At 47.3% G+C, this 21,277-nt stretch overlaps 1 protein-coding gene across 2 annotated transcripts; it reads right to left on the reverse strand.

Annotated features, from left to right (window-relative positions):
- Positions 1-8,080: 8,080 nt before the first annotated feature.
- LOC126987936 (leukocyte elastase inhibitor-like) lies at positions 8,081-19,224 on the reverse strand. 2 transcript variants are annotated; one of them, XM_050845579.1, is made up of 8 exons: positions 18,665-19,224; positions 15,407-15,700; positions 13,696-13,916; positions 12,999-13,184; positions 11,413-11,617; positions 11,002-11,126; positions 10,653-10,875; positions 8,086-8,293 (listed from the first exon to the last, which is right to left on the reverse strand). In XM_050845579.1, the coding sequence occupies exons 2-7, from the start codon at positions 15,692-15,694 to the stop codon at positions 10,680-10,682; spliced, it is 1,221 nt and encodes a 406-aa protein (XP_050701536.1). In that variant the 5' UTR covers positions 15,695-15,700; positions 18,665-19,224; the 3' UTR covers positions 8,086-8,293; positions 10,653-10,679. The 2 variants fall into 2 exon arrangements, with proteins under 2 accessions (XP_050701535.1, XP_050701536.1); XM_050845578.1 differs by having other exon boundaries at positions 8,081-10,875; positions 18,665-19,222.
- Between the last annotated feature and the right edge of the window lie 2,053 nt (positions 19,225-21,277).

Genomic DNA, 21,277 nt, shown 5'->3' on the forward strand with positions numbered 1-21,277 from the left:
CGTTTGCCTCACTGTGGAATTCGCAGCAGCCAGAGTCCCGGATGGATGGATGCCAGACACCTTTATTTACCTGTGCCTCACCTTACCTTCATTATAATCCCTTTGCTAACCCTTTACGGAGATAATAAAAGAGGCCAAGTACTCATAACACAGCAAGACTTTATTTATATTGATTTTACAACGAGGTTTTCATCATTTATGTCAGTGGTGGTTATTTTTCGATCGATATTCATGGCTAGAGTTAAAAATCGCCGCTTGGTTACCCTTCCCAGCGCACATGAGTCCCCCCCATCACCCCCCTCCTTATCTACGCACCTTTCCCCTCACACCCCTTTCCCCTCTCCCTTTTCTCCCCTTACATCCCCTCCGGTCATGTGTTTCCCCCTAGACTTAACCCCATCTCGATCCTTCTTCCTCCTCCTCTTCTTTCTTATCCTCTTCCTCCTTTTTTTCTCGTCATGCTCCTCTTACTCTTGTTCCTCTTTCTTCTCCTCCTCTTCCACCTGTTCTTCCACCTTCCCTTCCACTTAATCATATCCCTGTGCAAACCCTGCTGAACCCGTGCCCTCAATCCCTAACCTTAATCCTTCCTCCCCTCACGCACGCAGACGAGGGAGCAGATGAAAAACAGACAAGGAAAGAGAGAGGTTTGGACGAGGTGGTGTTGTGGTTGTGACAGGCTGATAGTTACGTCCAAGTTGAGGGTTTTCTGAGTCCACCCTTCACGCTGCCTTTCTCCATGACAACGAGGGGTGGAAGACAGGAAGGAATGCGGTTTGTTAACTACGACAGGTTTTCCATGAATTTTGATCGTTATAGAAGCTCCGGGGAAGATTTATTGATAGATGGATTGGATAGATACCTGCATGCCTTAACCCTCCCCTTCCTTTCCCTCCCCGACCCACCCATCATCATCATCATTAGCAGGTAACACGTGTCTCCATTCCGTGCCGAGTGTTGTTACGTAGCCTCGCCATAACCAGGTCAGGGTGGGTGTTCACGGTGTTCCTCACAACGAGATGCGTGTCAAGAACTGGCTGGCTGCTCACGGGGATAGATTCTTTGCTGTATCATTAGCACCACTGGCTACTACTCCCTGCACACACACACACACACGCACACACACACACATGCATGCAGTCGTTAATCCCAGGTGTGTGTGTTCTAGTTACCTGTACGGCTCGTGTGTGTGTGTGTGTGTGTGTGTGTGTGTGTGTGGTTTGATGGGTAGATTAAAAGAAAAATGAATATTGGTGCATAGGTTTGAGCCTCACGTGACTGCATTCCTTCATCACAGAAATGTGTCAAGAAAAACCGGGATAAAAACAAATATTAAAAGCAAAGATAGTATTCAGCACAGTCAACTCCAACCTGTGCTCGCTTCGGTGGTAGTGTATATTGGAGCTAACTTGAACCTGTACGAGATTTTCTTTTGGGTGACTTTCATAATTATTCACAATTTGAACCTTTGTTATCTACCACGCACCGCCGTCATCATGGCAAAACATAAATTAAACTTGGCTCATTCGGCTACTCTATACTATTTTCTGTTGTGGGAGCGTCAAGTAGCGGGCTTTTTTTTCTACACTCTTTTTGTTGCCCTTGTGCCGACTCTTGTAAAAAAAATAAAAAATAAATCGGCGTTGTCGATGTCTATGCAAAGGACGATAATTCGGATCTTCAAGTCGCCTGTGACACATGAGGCGGACTGATTTCCTTTAGTAATGTGTCTACGCAGAATCATGGAGATATCACTGGGATAACTATGTATCAAATCGACTATGACTCCGTGAGATTGATTCGAGACCTGTTACTTGCATAGTCCATGAATGCCAAATCCGGCTATCTGGGCATGTGGCACGATACCCCCTGCTCACTGGGTTGTTTCTGTGGGAGACAACCCCGCGTGGTCAGTCCCTGGGCAGTCGGCGTGCACACCCAGCAATTCAATCCTCCCTTTCGGATTGGTCGAATAATGGATACCTGGGGAAACCTGGGGAAGGTAAACTGTGGCAACCCGGATGTCACACTTGCCTTGTGTTCCTAAGTATTTAGGTTCTTACCCACCAGAGGCTGAAGGGACAATACAACGGAGATGGATACCGATGCAATGCGCAGCTATAGCGTATGTCCCAACTTTGTCTTTCCTTAATCCGACTGATAATTTTCTTGTGCTACCCCTGAAACAGGTTTTTTATTGATATAGCAAGAGAGAAAATGGTTATGCTGCATCGTATACTGTTTCATGTATCCGTCTATGTCCTCTATGGTTTTCCCCCATAGTAATGACGATCTCCGCGTATATGTAGAGGGAGTACTGACGGGCGGGGTGAGAGAAAAATATATAGCAACGTATATGGCAGCCATCCAAATGAGAGTGAAAAAGTGAATAAGTAGGGAGGCAAAGTGACGGACGTTTGCAATGGAGAACACTCAGAACAGACAGCACGACGGGCGATGACTCCAGTACGCCACAGCACGACGCATATGTATGTGTAGGTTTATATAATTATTTGATATGTGCAGGAATGAAAATGCTTACAATGACGCACGTAGACTGTTTATATTACGAGGCGTGAGGACTGATATGGCGCACAGGTGGCCAGCTAGCGGGACACCTGTGCGGGTATGTGAAGGTGAGTCTTCACTACACCCAGGCAGCACAAAGTCATGCAGATATCAACAAGAAGAGATGGCGCCACTATAAAACACTTGCCTGCACCATGACGAGCTGGGGCCGACCACCATCCAGGCCCCTCAAGAAAGCTTACTGGTGTTAAAGGCCGACACGTAAAAAATAAAATAAAAAATAAAAAAAATTAAGTACGCTATAAGGCCTGTGGTGTTGGATTTAAAGTCTTATTCTTATAAAACAAATTAATAAATCGGCTCTTTGAAGTACCTTATAATTTTGCCTTCTCTACATCAGGGTTCTCCAACGTTCTTGCACTCTCGACCCTTTTCCCAAACCTTAAAGCCCACACAACTCCTTAAATATAAATAGTTTGTTTTATTAATTTTTATGCACCAATTTTCACTCATAACCGACGCTGTTATGCCCCAAATGATACCCTGATGTCACTTCCCAACACTCACCAGCAGAAGCATGCAACACCATCAGAATAAAAGCATAGAAAACAATCTCAAAATGATAAGTTGGAAAAATCAATCTCCCAAGCCGTTTTTATCAAGGCTTCGCGACACCCCCCAAGTCAATTCTCGACCCACCAATTGGGAACCTCTGCTCTACATGCTGAGGTGAAGGAATATGGTCATAGAAAGAAGGCTTGGAAATGTTTTGGGGTATGCGATGGTCAGTACAATTCTATATTCATTTATACATGTAATGATAAATTCTTCCAAAGCACTTTCCCTACCCCCTCCCCCCCAACCACCACCACCACGCATTTCATCTCCTGCCACACCATTCCCCCCTCACCTATCTCCACCCCACCCCCCCATCCTTCCCTGCCTACCCCTCCTCCCCTAACGCTTCCTCATACACCACCACATCATCTCCCCTTTACCCCCTTTACACCCCTTTTCTTTATCTGCCTACCCCTCCTCCCTTTCAGCCTCCCCTCTCCTCGCCTTTCATATCCAGTCACACAATCTCCCCCTCACCCCCCCTTTAAAACCGCCCCCTCATCATACCCGCCTCCCCCTCTTCTTTCCTCCACCCCCCTTCCCCCCAACACGCAAGTCTCCTGACCTGCCTCAAAGTTCAGCTTCACCTTTGCTCACCTTTCTCAGTCACACCCCCTCCCCCACCCCCTTCCCGGCCTCCTCCTCAAAAGAACTACCTCTCCCTGTCTATATAGTATTAGGCTGTCTCACACCGGCCAGGCTAGTCCAGGGCAAGGGCGTGACTGCACACACACACACACAGACACACACACTGAACACAGCCTCCTGAACATAACTGACATCTTTCTTGACCTTCTTTTTATCTATTTCGGGACAGCCTGACCTTGTAGACCAAATTATTATCTTCACCAAGACCATCAAGCTGGGACTTCATCCGAATCTGGTCGAGTGGTTGACAGGCGGCCGTCAGCAGGTAGTTCTCATCCAAGGCTGTCTCCTCCCTGTATACCAGCTCAATGGGTTATATGTATTCTTAAACATTTCAGCGCCTAAGCTCATATTAAAACTATTCGACAAGATTTTTGTAGATGTCTTAGGCATTTCCATGGGTATTTTTGTGACCTTCGTGATAGTTTGACCCTTCTGTATTAAAAACCTAAAAAGACACTTATCAGAACTCTATTAATCTCCATTTGTCCGTTGGTTATAGTTATTGTGAGAGGCGGAAGCGTTTGATAATTGTCCCTCATGACCAAGTTAGTCCACTTTGCTTTATAGTACTCTTAAAGGATCCAATCACTGACACCTCACATTCTGAAAAAGCATTTGAAGTACTTTTTGGCATTCCCGTCAACACCAAGGCATCGATCTACCCCCCTTGCAAGCTGTCCTCCACAAACTTCAAGTGTGGACGGAGAACAATGACAACCAATCACATTAAAAGGATTTGAAGTACTTTTGGCATCCCCGTCAACACCAAGGCACTGATCTACCCCCCTTGCAAGCTATCCTCCACAAATTTCAAGTGTGGACGGAGATCAATGACACCCAACTACATCAAGAACATGGTGATGCACGAATGTATACCTCCACAAAAACAGTGCTGCTCTATACTCATCAAATGTTCCCCACTCCATTATTCCATTATTAACATTACTATTGTTGTTACTTTTATCATAGACTCACCTATACCTCTCACGCAGCCTTTCCTTCAACCACTCTCACCAACACAGTTTCGTAGTCTCTCCTACCCATGCACGAAAATTACCACTGGCGACCTTCACCTATCACGAGAGATGCCGCGATGACCTTCCCTGATGGGCGGTAGGCGGGAAGAGTGATTATCCGGGAGGTGAGTGACGGATCGGTGCGCCCAAGATGTTATCCGGCGCTAAGTATTGCACGCCGGCAGGATTTATGCGCTGCGATGCCTCCACCGTGAAATCCTTCCCCGCGATAAAGGTGCTAACTTGTTCTTAATACGTTGTGATAGAATTGAGGCTTTGCATGCATGGAACGACCTACCCAGCCAGTAAGCCAGGCATTTAGGTAGTCAGTTCAATCACCCAGTCTGATACACAACCAGGCAGTTATCCAATTAGGCAGCCAATCAACCACTCAACCACTCAGCCAGTCAGCCAGGTAGCCATATTGTCATCCAACATGTAAAGAGACCAACCACCCAGCTAGTTGACCTGCAAACCAGCCACCAAACCAGTCACCTATGCATCTAATTAGCAAACCAGCCTGTTAGTCCCCAACCACCTACCCAATGAGCCATCCGCACAGCCAACCAGTTAACCAACCAGCCAGTCAGTTAGCCAGCCACTCAACCACACAGCCAGCCAGTTAGCCAGCCACCCAACCACACAGCCAGCCAGTTAGCCAGCCACTCAACCACACAGCCAGCCAGTTAGCCATCCACCCAACCACACAGCCAGCCAGTTAGCCAGCCACTCAACCACACAGCCAGTCAGTTAGCCATCCACCCAACCACACAGCCAGCCAGTTAACCAATAAATAAAGTAGTTCTGTAGATAGTCCTCGATCGTAGCTGTAATGGTACTAGAAATGTTCAGGCTGTTTCATTGTGAAGGTGAATGCGATGATTTCTTATAGCACAGTGGACGAGGCATGGATACTCACAACTCGAGGCTGCGGACGGAATACCCATAAAGTGACGATGTTATTGTTGTTAACCAGTAAGCTTCATGTGGCATAGACTCCACGTGCGTGCTTGTTCACTTACTGGCCTTGGCGGAACCCCCTTTTTTTCTTTCCTTTTGTTGTCTTGGTGTTGTTCTGGCCGCGGCTGCCACAATACCTTATGGTCGGCTCTTACCCTTGAGGCGGTCAGCTGCGGCCCTTTTTGTTTCCTGGTGCATGCATTATGGGGCTTGTTGTTGTGCCTGTGTCTTGGTGGGGAAACAGGTTCACGCTTTTCATCAGCATCGTCATCACTGTCATCCTCATCATTATCATAAGTATTATTATTTTAAGCGTAAGCACCATCGAAAGAGAATTTGGAAGCACGATTATTAACAAGAAATGCGCGGTAATTATAAGACGAAAAAGTGCAGTAAATTGCCTGTTCTTGATGACGCGAGACAGCCAAAGAAAATAACGAGTCTGAAGGAGACCGAGAAAGTGAGTGTCGTGTGTGTGTGTGTGTGTGTGTGTGTGTGTGTGTGTGTGTGTGTGTGTGTGTGTGTGTGTTTCCCCACTTGACAAAGAAAGGACGCGAATAATAAAGACATTTCCTTAATTTCTTCTTTAAAATGTTTGCCTCTTCCTTAATATGCTTGTGGAGAGAGAGAGAGAGAGAGAGAGAGAGAGAGAGAGAGAGAGAGAGAGAGAGAGAGAGAGAGAGAGAGAGAGAGAGAGAGATGGGGGGGGGATACTAGCGACCTTGACAGAGTGGGTATTCTCATGTTCTCATTGACCCTCATCACCATCACCACCATTACCATCATCACCACCACCATTACCACTATCATCACCACCACTACTATTACCATCATCACCACTATCATCACCATTACCACCATTACCATCATCACTACCAGCGCCACCAGTAACGTCATCACCACCACCACCATTACCATCAACATCACCACTACTAACACGACTACAATTAAGCAGCCATCACCATCACCTATATTATCATCACCATCCTCACTACCATTTTCATTATTCACTATTATCAACACTTCCACTATCATCATTACCCGGATAACCACTCTCATCACCATCAACACTGCCATCACCACCATCCATATCCTCATCAACCTTTTCACAACCACCATCATCAGTATAATATCACCACTATCCCTATCACCATCATCTCCACAACCACCACCACCACCAATATTAGTACTACCACCAACGCAGCCATCACCACCATCACCACCACCACCTTCAACACCACCACCACCACAAGTAGCGGCGTGACCAGCTCTCTCTATCTCTTCCTATCTTACAAGGGCGGACGAGGAGCACACACACACACACACACACACACACACACACACACACACACACACACACACACACACACACACACACCTGGGCAATAATTAGCACCTTATCTCCCGTTTATTATTTTTTCGTTCACCTGTTCAAAGGTAATATTTCACGAGGTAACCTTGAAGAACACAATGCACGGGTGGGGGGGGGAGGGGGGGCAGAGAGAGAGAGAGAGAGAGAGAGAGAGAGAGAGAGAGAGAGAGAGAGAGAGAGAGAAAAGAAAGAAAGAAAAGGAAAGAAAGAAAAAGAAAGGAAAAATAGTAAAAAAGGAGAAAAAGAGAAAAAGAAAAGAGGAAAATAAAGAGAAAAAGAGAAAAAGGGAAAAGTGAGGTGAGAAGGTGAGGTGAAAAAGTAAGAGAAAGAAGAAAATAAATTCAAGAAAATGAGAAATGAAAAACGTAAGTAAAGAGAAAGGAGAAAAGAAGGAAAGAAAGAGCAGAGGCCGTACATTAGTGTTTCCACGAGGAGCATCACAACACAGCCCGCAGCAGACGAGCAGGGAGTGGCTGTGTGCAACGCGTGAGATCTGGGAGCCAACGACTGCTGAACTTAACATTAAATATCCAAATCGCTGACGTGACTGGTGAATAAGAACGGTTCCTTCTCCCCGACACCGGCACCCCCCCACCTGGCAGCGGCACTATCTTGAATACAAGGGTCGTAATGGGGAGTAGTAGTAGTAGTAGTAGTAGTAGTAGTAGTAGTAGTAGTAGTTATGATTAAAATAACTATGATTATAATAGGAGCAATAATAATAATAATAATAATAATAATGATAATAATAATAATAATAATAATAATAATAATAATAATAATAATAATAATAATAATAATAATAATAATAATAATAATAATAATAATAATAATAATAATAATAATAATAATAACAACAATAATAATAATAATAATAATAAAATAACAACACCAACACTCACGGCCAGGCTCGGTGGAGCGGAAACCCCACACGGCAGGTAAAGGAAAAGTGAGTCCACAGGTGTTCATATACTCTCTTGTTTTATTGAGGAGGGCCCGGGGCGCGGGGCTCCAAGCACACCACTGTGGGATACTATCTTTGTTTGACCACCTCTGACCTCAGGCGGGTCACGGACGAGGTCAGTGTTCACCTGTTCCTCTCTCTTCCTTCTCTCCCCCTCCCGGTTATTTACTGGGCGGCGCAGCGCTGTAAATAACACTTACATTTAACATTACTGGTACAGGTTTACGGACGAGCACATTCACTTCAGAGCAGGACTAGTTAGTTTCACATCCTCCACAAAGGTTATTTCCACCGCACCTTCCGCTAAGGAGAGCCTCGCATCATCCTCTCGGACAACAACAAAAAGATATCACATTTTCAACTTCGTAATTTCCCACTTTGTAGCTTTCCACTTTGTAATTTTCACGTCATACTCTCATAAAAGACAATTTCACATTCTTTTATTACCTAAGTTTAATTTCACATCTAGCATCACATGCTCCCTAAGATCTGCCTCTCACATTCATACATGATAATCCTTTCACTTCTAAACTAAACAAACAAACCACCTCCCCGCTTGAACGTCTATTAGTAATCAATGAATTTATAATGGCCGTGCAACTACCTCCCTTCCCGGCGGTCAGGGGTCAAGTTTAAACATTATGCAACTATTAAGAGTGAGTCATACAGAGCTAGCCACGCCGAAAAGTCCCTCACATAAAAGTTTCCCGCCAGCTTTGCATATCACGGCCCCCTCCAGACACCGACACGCCACGCGCCGCCTAACGAGACACACGCCAGGTTGTTCACCCAGTCGCCCCTTCCCCGCCCCGTCCCTCGGTACACCACTACGTTTTCCCAAGCAGATGTACACAAAAAGCGGCGAGTGAGTGTACAAGGACTGGTATTGTAATGTAGGGGCGGGGGAGGCAAGCAGGCAGGTGGGGTGGGCGTGGGGGCGGGGGCGGCGAGACACCTGCGTCAGAGGGGAGGGGGAAGGCCGGGGGTCACGCCGCCCTCCACCCCTGGCACGCTCTTCGGATTTTCTTTCTTGACTTTCATGCAAGTGAAACTACTCTTACTTTAATGCTTTGCCGTCTAGAATGAAGCTGTAGGTGTTGTGTCAGCGGCGAGGACCTCCGCGCGTGGCTGACACTGATCCTACGAGAGGTGTCATCCCCCTGCTTGATCTCGTGGTGTTGAAGCGTATTAAGCTCGATGCTTTGACGGCTTCAGGAGGCAGACGGGCCATCCTCAGACATCCTGGCGAACCTCCCGAAGCAGTGTACATCTACATTAAATAATAACTAGCCTCTGTGAGCACCAATGTATGAACGTATATTCCTATGAACAAAGGCTTGTATGCGGTTACATAATCAATGAAATAGGGGATGAAACCGAATGACACACACACACACACACACACACACACACACACACACACACACACGTAACAGGAGCCGGCTGCCTCCATGCGTACATCCACGTCCTCTACTCGTGAGCAAGTTCTCGGCCGCGCAAGCAGATCGGGAAGAGGAGCAGCACGCCTCCCCCTCCCCGGCCCGGCCTAACGGTCCGCCAGACACCCTCCCATTCGGGGTTCCCAAACCCATTATCACAGTTCCTCTTGACTTGAACATCCCCACAACAGCTGACATCAGACTGTCACTAAATATACATATCACTGTGAAGCCGCCACAGCACATTACAAGCATAAACGTATTTAACGACTAACTGCCCAAAACCCTTGAAAAACACCTCGACACCAAGACATCAACAACTTTTTCTGGAGTCGAACGCTCGAGCGAATCACGCGGGACACAAGGACGTCTTGGCCGCCGCGGCGCGCGTCGGCCCACGCCCACGCGACAGGCTATAATTACACTAAACTTGCACAACCTTCGACCAGTAAAGACCAGTTCATCGATTAGGGGGAACCCTCCGACCTGGGGCGACGCGCTCCCCCGCGGACACAGGACACCCCCGCCGCGGCACCGCCCGTGCACACCGACGCGCGTGAAGCTGAGCAACAGGTGACGAGAGCGAGTGCCCGGAGGACTACTTCTAGGCGACGCGTGCAGCGCCAGAGATCACGAACTGCCGGGCGGAAGGATGATGGTATGGCACTGCAGGCCACGGATAATGAGATCAGCCCACGCGGGGACGAGGGAAATCAAGGAAGGAGAAAATTAATATGAACAGGACTAATTAACAAGTGACGAGGGCAATGAGAATAGGCCGGGAGGTTACAGGGAAAGCAAGGTCGTAAAAGGGGAATGAAAATGACTAATAATGAAAGACAGAAACAATGAGATCAGTCCAAAACAGCACCAAGTCAGAGAATGAGGAGGGAATACATGTTGTAAGGCGAACCAGCTCACAGTCACAAGAGGATAGTACAGAAAACTGTATTTCTCTGTAAGTGTAAAACATGCACTTGAGCCCGAGATGAGAAAATGTATCGTAAAGGAAAACTTAATAGAAAAACACATGGAAGCTAAAAGGAGAAAATAAGAAAATGGGAAGGAAGGAAAACGAAAAAGAAAATGGAGAACGATCATACATCCCCGCAAGGCCAGCAAGGGTCGAGCTAGTTGACAAGAATGGGTTCGGGTGAGACGATGCGGGCCATCACGAGGACGCTGCTGGCCCGGTAGTCCCACACGAAGAAGACGAACGGGTGGTCCACCTCGAAGTACTTGTCCCCGAAGGTCCCCACCTGCTCGGCGCGGGAGTCCTGGGCATGAGTGTTGTTCTCCCCGCCCTCCGTCACCTCCACCAGCAGCCTGAGGGCACAAACAAGCCCACATTAGCCCCTTACGATATACCTTTTAGCTGTTTTCGTGTTCTAACTCGTCACGCGTGAGTGTGTGCCTCCACTTGTTTTGCCGAGGCGCTGGTTCACCGCTTACCTGTGGTGGATGTCGTGCAGAGGCTGAGGCAGGACGTGGGTGAGGCCGAGGGAGGTGAGGGCTGCCTTCAGCGGCTGGGTCAATGCCACTCTGAACCTTGGCAGGCGAAGGTTCACTCGCTCGTCCTGGGGGGCACAGGGAGGGGAGGGCCAGTGAAGGGTGCGGGACTTTAATAAAGAGAGGCAGCCGTGCTTTTGACGGGACGCAACTATACGTCTGGTTCAATGGCGACTGACTATGGGAAATCATTAACTCGTGAACGAGCAAAGGAAGGTCTGTAGAGTAATAGTTGAAAGAATTCCCTGATGAAAAATATACGATCTCTGATGAGTTGATTAATCCGTGACCAAGAAAGTCAAGAGTAAAATGAACTGTTTTGGAAATAGACAAGAACCGAGGTCAGCACGTTACCTTGAGGCTGGAGAAGAGCGCCTTCATGTTGTTCTGCGTCATGTTGTGCTCCAGGGGCTCCAAGCCGCGCTCGGGGTGGTCGGGGAGCAGGATGAACATGGAGGCGCGGCGCGCGGCGAGGGGCAGCTCCAGCACCCGCACCTCCAGCGGCGGGTATGAGCCCAGAGGCAGCTCCAGGCGACCCACCATCATCGGGATCTCGAACCTCGGGGGAATCTTATCTTATTATCTTAGTGCAGTGCTACGTGTCTCCTTAACCTTACAGACAAGGGGAGGGGCGGTGTCTGAATATAGTTAAGGGATTCTGGTGGACTTTGAAAATCTCTATTAAGATGATAAATAGATTGATATTATCTTTGTGTACTACTGTAATTACTCTTCCTACACATCTCTTTCTTTATTAAGGCTATAGACCTTGGTGTAGCGATGCGTGACTACATTTGAAGACTCATTTGTTTAAAGTTTGAGGCTGAGGCACCTAAACCATGCACGGGTGTGTCATTGGGATTCATGGGAGGTATGGGAGGTGTTGAAAGCATAAGGTAGACGTGAGGAACAGGTAAACCAAGTACAGGTGTATAATGAAGGCTGAATGAACTGTGTAAGATACAGGAGTGTTGGATGCATGGGCGGGGGGAAGGAACGCTTAATATTCTAAAACATGCCATAATGATCGAGTGATTTGTAGGTGATACGAGAGGAATGGGAGCACAAGAGAGAAGGCTCCTAAACTATATGTGGATATGGTATTAGGACTAAGAGTAATTTATGGGAGGAGCTACGGAAGAGTTGGATGCTGGTTCAAGAGTTGGTGGATTGGAAGAGACGTCAACCATGTATGCTGAAGTGAAATAAAAAATAAAAGTAATTTGTAAGAGTAACGGGAGAGTTGGAAGGACATGGTGGGTGGAAGGGGACGCCTAAACCACTGTTGTGTGTTTTATGGAGCTACGGAGGTAAGGAAAGCATAACGGGATGGAAAGTGAACCATGCATGGGCGTCGTGAGGCATAACAGAAGCTGAGGCCCAGGGAGTTGTTGTTTTTTTACAGCAAAGGAGACAGTTCAAGGGCGTAAAGAAAAATATAAAAAAAGCCCGCTACTTACTGCTCCTGAATAGAGGTCAAAGGAGTGGCCAAAAAGAGAGGTCAATTTCGGGAGGTCACGAGGGTGTGGTTAGTGTGCGGGGGAGGGCCAGGGCTTTACGTAGCCTGGTAATACAAGACACTTTCGCTTCTCACACCAGCAATTTCTAAAAGTCAGAGGGGATAAATCGGAGGTTCTAATGGGTGTTTTTTTAGGTTCATGCTACAGAAGAAGGGTCAAGCTACCACCAGGGTATCAGGACACCTCTCCTCCCGTATCTGATCCTCCTTTCGGCCACCTCTTTTGTTTCTTTTTTAGGAGCAGCGAGTAGCGGGCTTTTTTTTTTATTATTGTTTTCTTTTTTTGTGTGCCCTTGAGCTGCCTCCTTTGTTGTAAAAAAAAAAAAAAAAAAAACTACTCCTGGAAATGCCCACAACTCCTACGAAAGCCTTGTCAAATATGTGTTCTTGGGGGGCGAAAAGTCTTATAAAACGACCCTACCTTTCCTGGGGCGTGGTGTAGAAGAGCCCTTTGTCGAAAGTCAGCTCAGGTTGGAAGCCGTGCAGCCAGCGACCCGAGAATGCCAGGGCAACCACGGCCAGACCCTCCTCCTGCCCCGCCGTCTGCCCCGCCTCCACCACGCTGCCCACGGGACCCACGCGCCCCTCCGTCACTCCCGACACCCACCTGTAGGATACGTCGAGGCTGACACACACACACACACACACACACACACACACATTAACCCATGCCAGAACGCTACACAATAATTAAGCAAACACATCGTCTCCAAATATTGCCAACGACGCCAGGGAAATTAGGAAGATATAAACGCAAGAATTCAAATACTTATTCTCAGGCATTCAGTTACAGTCATATAGGCAAATGACGGGGCTCTTTTTTTTTTATCTTTGCGATGACGTGAGAATACTATTAAGAAACTGAACTTGTCACGGAGATGGAGATAACAGACGAGGAGAACAGTCACTTTCATTATTATTATTATTAGTAGTAGTAGTAGTAGTAGTAGTAGTAGTAGTAGTAGTAGTAGTAGTATTGTCATGAGATACGAAACAGGTAGGGAGGGATTATGGATACAAGAAGCAATACAGAGCAATACAGAGAACACACACCGCTTCGCAGCACCTCCACTACAAAACACTTCCACTTCCAAACACTTCCACTTCGTCCTACTCACTCATTTACTCTCTGCGTGACTGCGGTGGCGTTGTCCAGGAAGTCGACGAGCTGTACGGTGCCTTCGGGGTAGAGGGCGCTAGTGGCATGGGCCGAGGGCGGGAGGAACACGGTGTAGCCGAGCTGGAGCACCCCATCGTAGTAGACGTTCTCGAAGTGGTTGAGCATGTCGGTGTGGCCTTTCTCGACGCAGGCGATGCTCATATTGGAATACCGCAACACCTGTAAGAGCAAGGCAGAGGGACGTGTGGAAGGAAGTGATAGGGTTTGGAGCAGGGAGGAGGAAGAAGGAGGGACGTGGGAGGGAGTGAAGGGGTATGGAGTAAGAAAGAGGAAAAAGAAAGAGGAGTTAGAGTACAAGGAGCAGGAACATGAGGAGGAGGAAGAAGTGGAGAACAAAAAATAAAGAAGGAAAAAGAAGGAGTGATTGTTTGGAAGAGAGAGGAAGAAATAGGAAGAGGAGAAGGAATAGTCGGAATAGAAACATGAGGAGGAGGAGGAAGTGAAGAAAAAATGAAGAAAAAAAAGAAGAGAAAAAGGAATAGGAGAATAATTATGAACATGAGAAGGAGGAAGAAGATGAGAAAGAAAAAGAAATGAAGAGGTGCAGGAAAAAGAATAAAAATTTGAAAAGGGAAAAAATATGAATAGGAACAAGGAAAGGAGTAGAAGGAACCCGCTAAAAAGATAAATGGTATATACAGATATTTCAAGACTGAGTTGTGAGTCGTAAAGATTATTGAAACGTAGCAAAACAAAAGAATATAAACAAGACTAAGGTAACAAGGAGACTTCGAATGACAAATCTGAATCAAACAAAATATTCTAGAGTTAAATATTTACAATGAAAGATTAAAAAAGAACGAAGGAACAGAAAAAGAGGAAGAGAAATGAAGAATAGAGAATACGAATATAAGGGAAACAGCCAATGATGATGAAAAGTGAAGAAAAGAGAGAAAAGAAGGATAATAAGAAAACCGCCAATGATAATAAATAAAAAATAAAGAAAAGAAAAGAAAAGAGAGGCAGAAAAGGGAGATTAAACAGCCTAAAAGAACCTAAAAGAGGAGAGACACAAAATATTCAAGAAGTCAACACGAGCAATGACAAGAAGTAAAGAAAAAGAACGAAGGAAAAGAGGAAGAGAAATGAGACAGACAGCAAGCAATAATAAATGAACACTGAGAAAAAGAAGAAAAAAAGGAGGAAAATCAAAACCCCCAAAACCAGAAACCACTAGAAAACGCACTTAAGGAAAAAGGAACAAAACAAAAGACAAGCGCCAAGGACAGACAAGCAGGGGAGGGGTAGGAGGGCAGGAGCGGCGAAGGAGGGAAAGCGGAGGTGAAGCGGAGGTAAGGAGAGGCAAAAACAGACGAGCTATTGGCAGGGAGGGAAATATATGCACGAAGACTCCATGAATAGTCTGGCCGGTAATGAGCAGCTAATTACACCTTGGAGCAATGATACAAGGAGGAGGGAGGAGGGGAGAAGGAGGAGGAAGGAATGAGGAGGAGGGAAGGATGGAGGAGGAGGAGGAGGGAAAGTTAAATACACACTCACACACACACTTCGATAATTTGATAAGCACATTCTCCTCTTCGTCATCCTCCTACACACACACACACACACACACACACACACACACACACACACACACACACACACACACACACACCTGCAGAACACCTGAGAAACACCCGGATGCTTACCTGCCTAATCTGTTGACTAATCACGCGGTCGTCGCTGCCAAGAAGGGGTGACAGAACCGCCGCCAACCCAACGGAGCTGAAAAGAACGTTCTCCTCCTTGCCACTCGCGCTGACCAGGGCCGTGTACAGGTCAAGGGTGAAGCCGAAGTGAGCCATGGAGAAGCTCTGGACGCTGGGGGAAGGGGCGGCCAAGGCAACAGGCATGCACGACATCACGGCCACCACCACCGCTGCGACTAGTCCAGCCCCCACCCACACCGCCCATACGGCCCCTCTCGCGATGTCCATGCCCCTCTGTGTGTGTGTGTGTGTGTGTGTGTGTGTGTGTGTGTGTCGGGGGAGCGAGGAGGAAAAGGGGTCGTTGAGAAATGTGCACGCAATGTTGTTTCTCTAATATATAAAGAACCACACGCACACACTTGCGCTTGTACTACACACATGCACGCACATATGTTACCGGTGAAGTTATGCACGCACACACACACACACACACACACACACACACACACACACACACACACACACACACACACACACGCGCGCATTTTTTTTTTTACAACAAAGGAGACAGCTCAAGGGCACAAAAAAAGGAAACAATAATAAAAAAAGAAGCCCGTTACTCGCTGCTCCTAAAAAGAATCCAAAGAGGTGGCCGAAAGAGAGGTCAATTTCGGAAGGAGAGGTGTGCTTTCTAGGGTATAAATTTAACACCATATTCACTCTTTTCTCAAAATTATCATGAAGAATACGTTGTCATCACCCCTCAACACTATTTTCTTCACCACAAAACGGCCCCGTCAGGCACTTATCGACGTACTTTACCTTATATCCGTAATAAATTTTTTCTTTGCTTTTATTTTAGTTTTCATCTGCATTACCGTCCCTATTATTTCCACCACCATTGTCATCACTATCATGATTTAGCGAAATTATAAAATTGCCCAACCCATCATCATCATCATCATCATCATCATCACTCTTTGTTCAATCATTCTGTGCTTGTCGTCATGTCAATAACTGTTTACAACAAAGCTGATTCATTAAAGATATGAACTGACTGACTATACAGAGGAACACAGACAAACAAACAAACAAACAAACAAACAAACAGAATCCCTTGCCATAAGTTGTCAGCATGAAGCAAGTCGTTATCTAATACTTTTCCCAGACTATTTTTTTCTATCTCTCGGAAAAAAGAAAAATATGATAAAGCAATTCAGGAAACACTAACATTTCTTTACCCCCCCCACCCCCTTCATCACCGTCATCATTGTCATCATTATCATTATCATTACCTCGCCGCGACTCACCATCATCATCCCTAAACTCTCAACCTGTTATTATATTTTTCATTTGTCACCGCTCCGTCACCATCACTCCTGCCTTTTTTTCATTATCATCACCTTCATCGCTCACCATCACCGCTATCATGTGTCACCATCACTGCCACACCATCACAACACTGTTTCACTATACCGCTGATTGTTATATTATAGTGTACTTTATAGCACCCCGACAACACATATTTCCACCCTTCACTATCCAGGTTCACCATTACTCACATAAAACCTGACCATCACCACCACCATCACCACCACCATCACCTCTACTACCATTCACCATTAGCACCACCGTTACAACAATAATTCACTCTCAACACCGTCACTACCACTGTTACCTCCATTCACCATCATCACCATCACCACCACCATCACCACCACCATTACTTATACTACCATTCACCATTATCACTACCGTTACAACAATAATTCACTCTCAACACCGTCATCACTACCACTGTTACCTCCATTCACCATCATCACCATCACCATCACCACCACCATTACTTCTACTACCATTCACCATTATCACTACCGTTACAACAATAATTCACTCTCAACACCATCACCACCACCACTACCACTGCTACCTCCATTCACCACCATCACCATCACCATCATCTTCACCATCACCACCACTTCCATTCAATATCACCACCACCACTACCTCCATTCACCATCCACCAAAACCTTCACTATACCACCTCCACCACCATCACCACACCTCAATGCCCTCCTCACTATCTTCACCATCCCCCTTTCATCACCAGCACCACCGCTTGTCAAGGTTGGTAATAATCACATGTATATATTTTCATCTTTCTTTCGTTCTCTCTTTTTCTTTCTTTCTCTCTGTCTCTCTCTTTCTTTCTTTTGTTCACCCTCTGCGCCCAGATTTATGACGCCAGCTTTGAAATCGCCTCGTGAGTTTTGCAAAAGATATTCTGGAAATTAATGAAAAATCCACCGAGGAAGTATTGAAGTTAGCGTTTCTTGAGTTACTGTGTCTTATTTTTCTTTTCTTTTTCGAGTTTTTTTTTTTTTTTTTTTTACAGAGAGATAGATAAACAAAGAGGTAAGTAGATTGATAGATAGACAGATAGATAAATAGATCGATAGATAGATAGATAGATAGATAGATAGATGGATAGATGAATAAATTAAAAAGATAGACAGAGAGAGAGAGAGAGAGAGAGAGAGAGAGAAGCTGGTAACAGTGAAAAGCTCTGCGCTGGACCTGGCAACAACATTTCTTCATTCTGTTTCTCTCTCTCTCTCTCTCTCTCTCTCTCTCTCTCTCTCTCTCTCTCTCTCTCTCTCCCCCCTGACATCACAAAGCCACCTTGCCCCCCTCTGTCTCTTCCTTGGTCTGGCCTCACGTAACCTCACATGACCTCCTGGGGCTTCTGGTGGGGTCAGCACGACTGCAGCAGACAGGGCACTTGACCCTCACCTTGGCGAGGCCTTAAGGGGGGGGTTGCCATGGGGGAGGGGGGGGGGGAAAGGACTTTAAGGGGTGTTCTCCTCAGTTCTTTTTCTTATTAACGGCTCATGGGCTGGGCCCTGGGAGGGAGGTGGTTTGTTGTATCGAGGTTGTTGTTGCTCTTTCTCTCTCCTTCTCTCTCTCTCTCTCTTTCTTGTTATCTCTTTCTTTCTCATTTTGTCTCTCTTTCTTTCTTATTCTCTCTCTTTCTTTCTAATTCTCTTTCTCTCTTTCTTATTTTCTCTCTCCCTTTTTTTCTTATTTTCTCTCTCTGAACGCACATTTATGTATTCTTACTACGCACAATACCATGTATCCCGAGATTCAATAATTTTAAAATCATTTAAATGGTAAAAGGAGTTACTTATAAATCATTGTGTGTGTGTGTGTGTGTGTGTGTGTGTGTGTGTGTGTGGGTGTGGGTGCAGTACTCACCTGTGTGGCCGCCTCGTGTGCGTGAGGAGCCCCGTGCGGCAGGTGAGGCCGAAGCGTCGTGCGGCAGAAGTCACGCTCGTCAGTAACACACTCCAGCGCCCTGTGTCAGAGAGGGCAGCGTGAAGCGGCTCTCGAAAGGGGAAATGAGATGGAGGAGAAGGAGGAGGACTCTGCGGGGGAGCAAGAAGGAGGAAAGAAGAGAGAGCTTGAAGGAGGGACGGAGGGAGAGGTCGTGGTGAGGTCAACTCGTGTCAAGGCCCCGTGAAGTCGGCCTGAGCTCGACCTCCTCGCCACCACTGCCACACCGCAACTCTTGGCCTCGTCCCTCCTGCCCGCCTTATATACCTTCCAGTCACTGCCAGACGCCGCGACGCGTGCCGAGTGCTCGCCCGTCATCGCCAGGTGCCCGTGTGACTCATTAACTCACGCCGGGTGTCACTTCACTCCGCGCCGCCTCACGTCACGCCTCGCGCCGATCTTACATGTTAACTTTTTTTGTAGTTTTGCACCGCGCCTTCCTATTCTTCACACTGTGGCTCTTTCATTTGTTTGTTTGCATGCATTTGTTTACTGTCGTGATTGTTTCCGTCACTCATCACGGCTGAGGCACGGGCGGGCCGGCGCGTTGGCTCCCTGTCATGCCACCACCCGCTCGAGGCCTTGGAGGTCAAACGCCATATTTCATGCAGTTACGGCATCCTTCTGCACACACACACACTCACACACACACTGAAGCACACCATATTGTTTATGCAAAGTGGAACTTTAGCTCCTCGGTCAACATCAACGAAACTGTTTGGTTCACATGCAGAAGGAAATTACAGAGTATAACTGAAGCGTGTCACGTGTTCCCGAGCGGGCGAGGCGCCTCTACCTGGGCGTCGGACTAGGTGAAAACGATTCCATGGCGACTGCAGGTGAGCAGTAGAGCTACATGAACGCCGTCGGTTGTTTAAGTTTTATGGACTTTGAGCAGCAACAGGGCCACGCAGGGCCATTCAGTGCCACGCGGGGCCTCGCCATTCATCGTGTAGGGTTGTGGATAGTTTTCAGTGGTCGCGACGGGGAGGATTCTGCAGGGCTTCACGAAACACGGGGTGGAGCTGCCGCAGGTCGAAGGTGACTCGCCGCGCTAGCCTTGCCTCCAGCCTTGCCTCGCCTCGCCTCGCTCCCGGTGGGACGGCAGCCTCGGCACGCCGCCAAAAGTCCAGTGAAACGGTCGCCCACACTACCCCACGCCCCCCAGGGTCTGCCCCTCCCCGCGGCCCAGCCACGAGCACACTGGCGAGAGTGAGTACCAACCCTCCGAAAGTCCTGTTGGCTAGAGGAGCCTGGCCACGCGTGTTTTGACATTCGAAAGATGCCGCTCCTGAAGGACGCCAGCGGCAACCTGTTGTACAGATGTTCCACGGCGACTCATCAGGGTGGCAACAAGCGAGCTGGAGGCCAACACTTCCCGTGGCAGGGCCCAGGACGAGTGCGCCCGCACGTGGGGGAGGCCGTCGCCAGAGTCGCCGTCACGGAGACATGCGGTGCATGACCCCGAGAGGTCGGGAAGTGAATGACCAAGACGTGTAATGTACCACAGCCTTTGTGCTCCAAGGTCGGCAGGGAACCTTCACTGGAGGCGCAGTGACCAGCGGGACGATGAGGGGCGACGCTCTCCTGGCTTTGTGGACCCGTGGCTGAGCGAGGCGGACAGAGTTGTCATTTTTTTCATTGCTCTTGTATGGCACCCTTATAGCCGTTGCATACTTACCGAGATTCTCTATTAAAAATTATATATTATTAGTTGATGCTTAATTGATAAATTTTACATATTGTGATCAGACATTTTGTACCTAGATTGGGTCTAATCGGGCAGAAAAAAGTGAATATTTAACTCAGTGTTTTTAAAGTGATTGGCATTGTATTTCTTGCTGCAAAGCAAAAATTATTGTTTTCCGCAACTTTTAACATCATAGGATCATGTGGTTCATATCAAAATTGTACAAATAAAAGAAAATGGATGTCACTTGCTCTTTTTCAACTTAATTATCTTATTATAACCTAGTCTTTAACGGTAATTTAACTGATTTGTTTAATTAGTTATAAATTATATAATTTACAAACTCATTATCCATACTGTGTCTCCTGATGAAGCTGCAACATGAAAATCTCGCCGCACAGACAAACCACGTTTGTTGACATCACTCCCTCAGGTGACGTCCCGGGCGGGGGATGATCCCAGTGGCCGCCGCAGTGATCGGCGTCGTCAGTGAGCGCCGCGTGTCCGTGTTATGTCGGCAGAGTGTTGCTCTTGTCCACCTCCCATGCTGGCGTCTGGGCGTCCTTCGTGCCTCGCCCTCCGCAACAGCCTGTGGGAGGGTCGCCATAACTCACGGGCCGGTGGGAAGGTCGTGCAGGGCCGCCCGCCGCCCCGCGCCGCCACGACTCCTTACAAGCGGACGGCCGACGCGCGGTGAGTACCGGCCCCGGGGCGGGGCAACACTGGGGCACGGACACACTCAACAGTCCTTGTGTGCTGCAGGGAGTTAGATTTTTGCTTGAGGTAACAGTGGCCAAGTGAACATGTATTGAGAGAGAGAGAGAGAGAGAGAGAGAGAGAGAGAG

The sequence above is a fragment of the Eriocheir sinensis genome, chromosome 67 (genome assembly GCF_024679095.1).
Source record: "Eriocheir sinensis breed Jianghai 21 chromosome 67, ASM2467909v1, whole genome shotgun sequence".
Lineage (NCBI taxonomy): Eukaryota > Metazoa > Arthropoda > Malacostraca > Decapoda > Varunidae > Eriocheir > Eriocheir sinensis.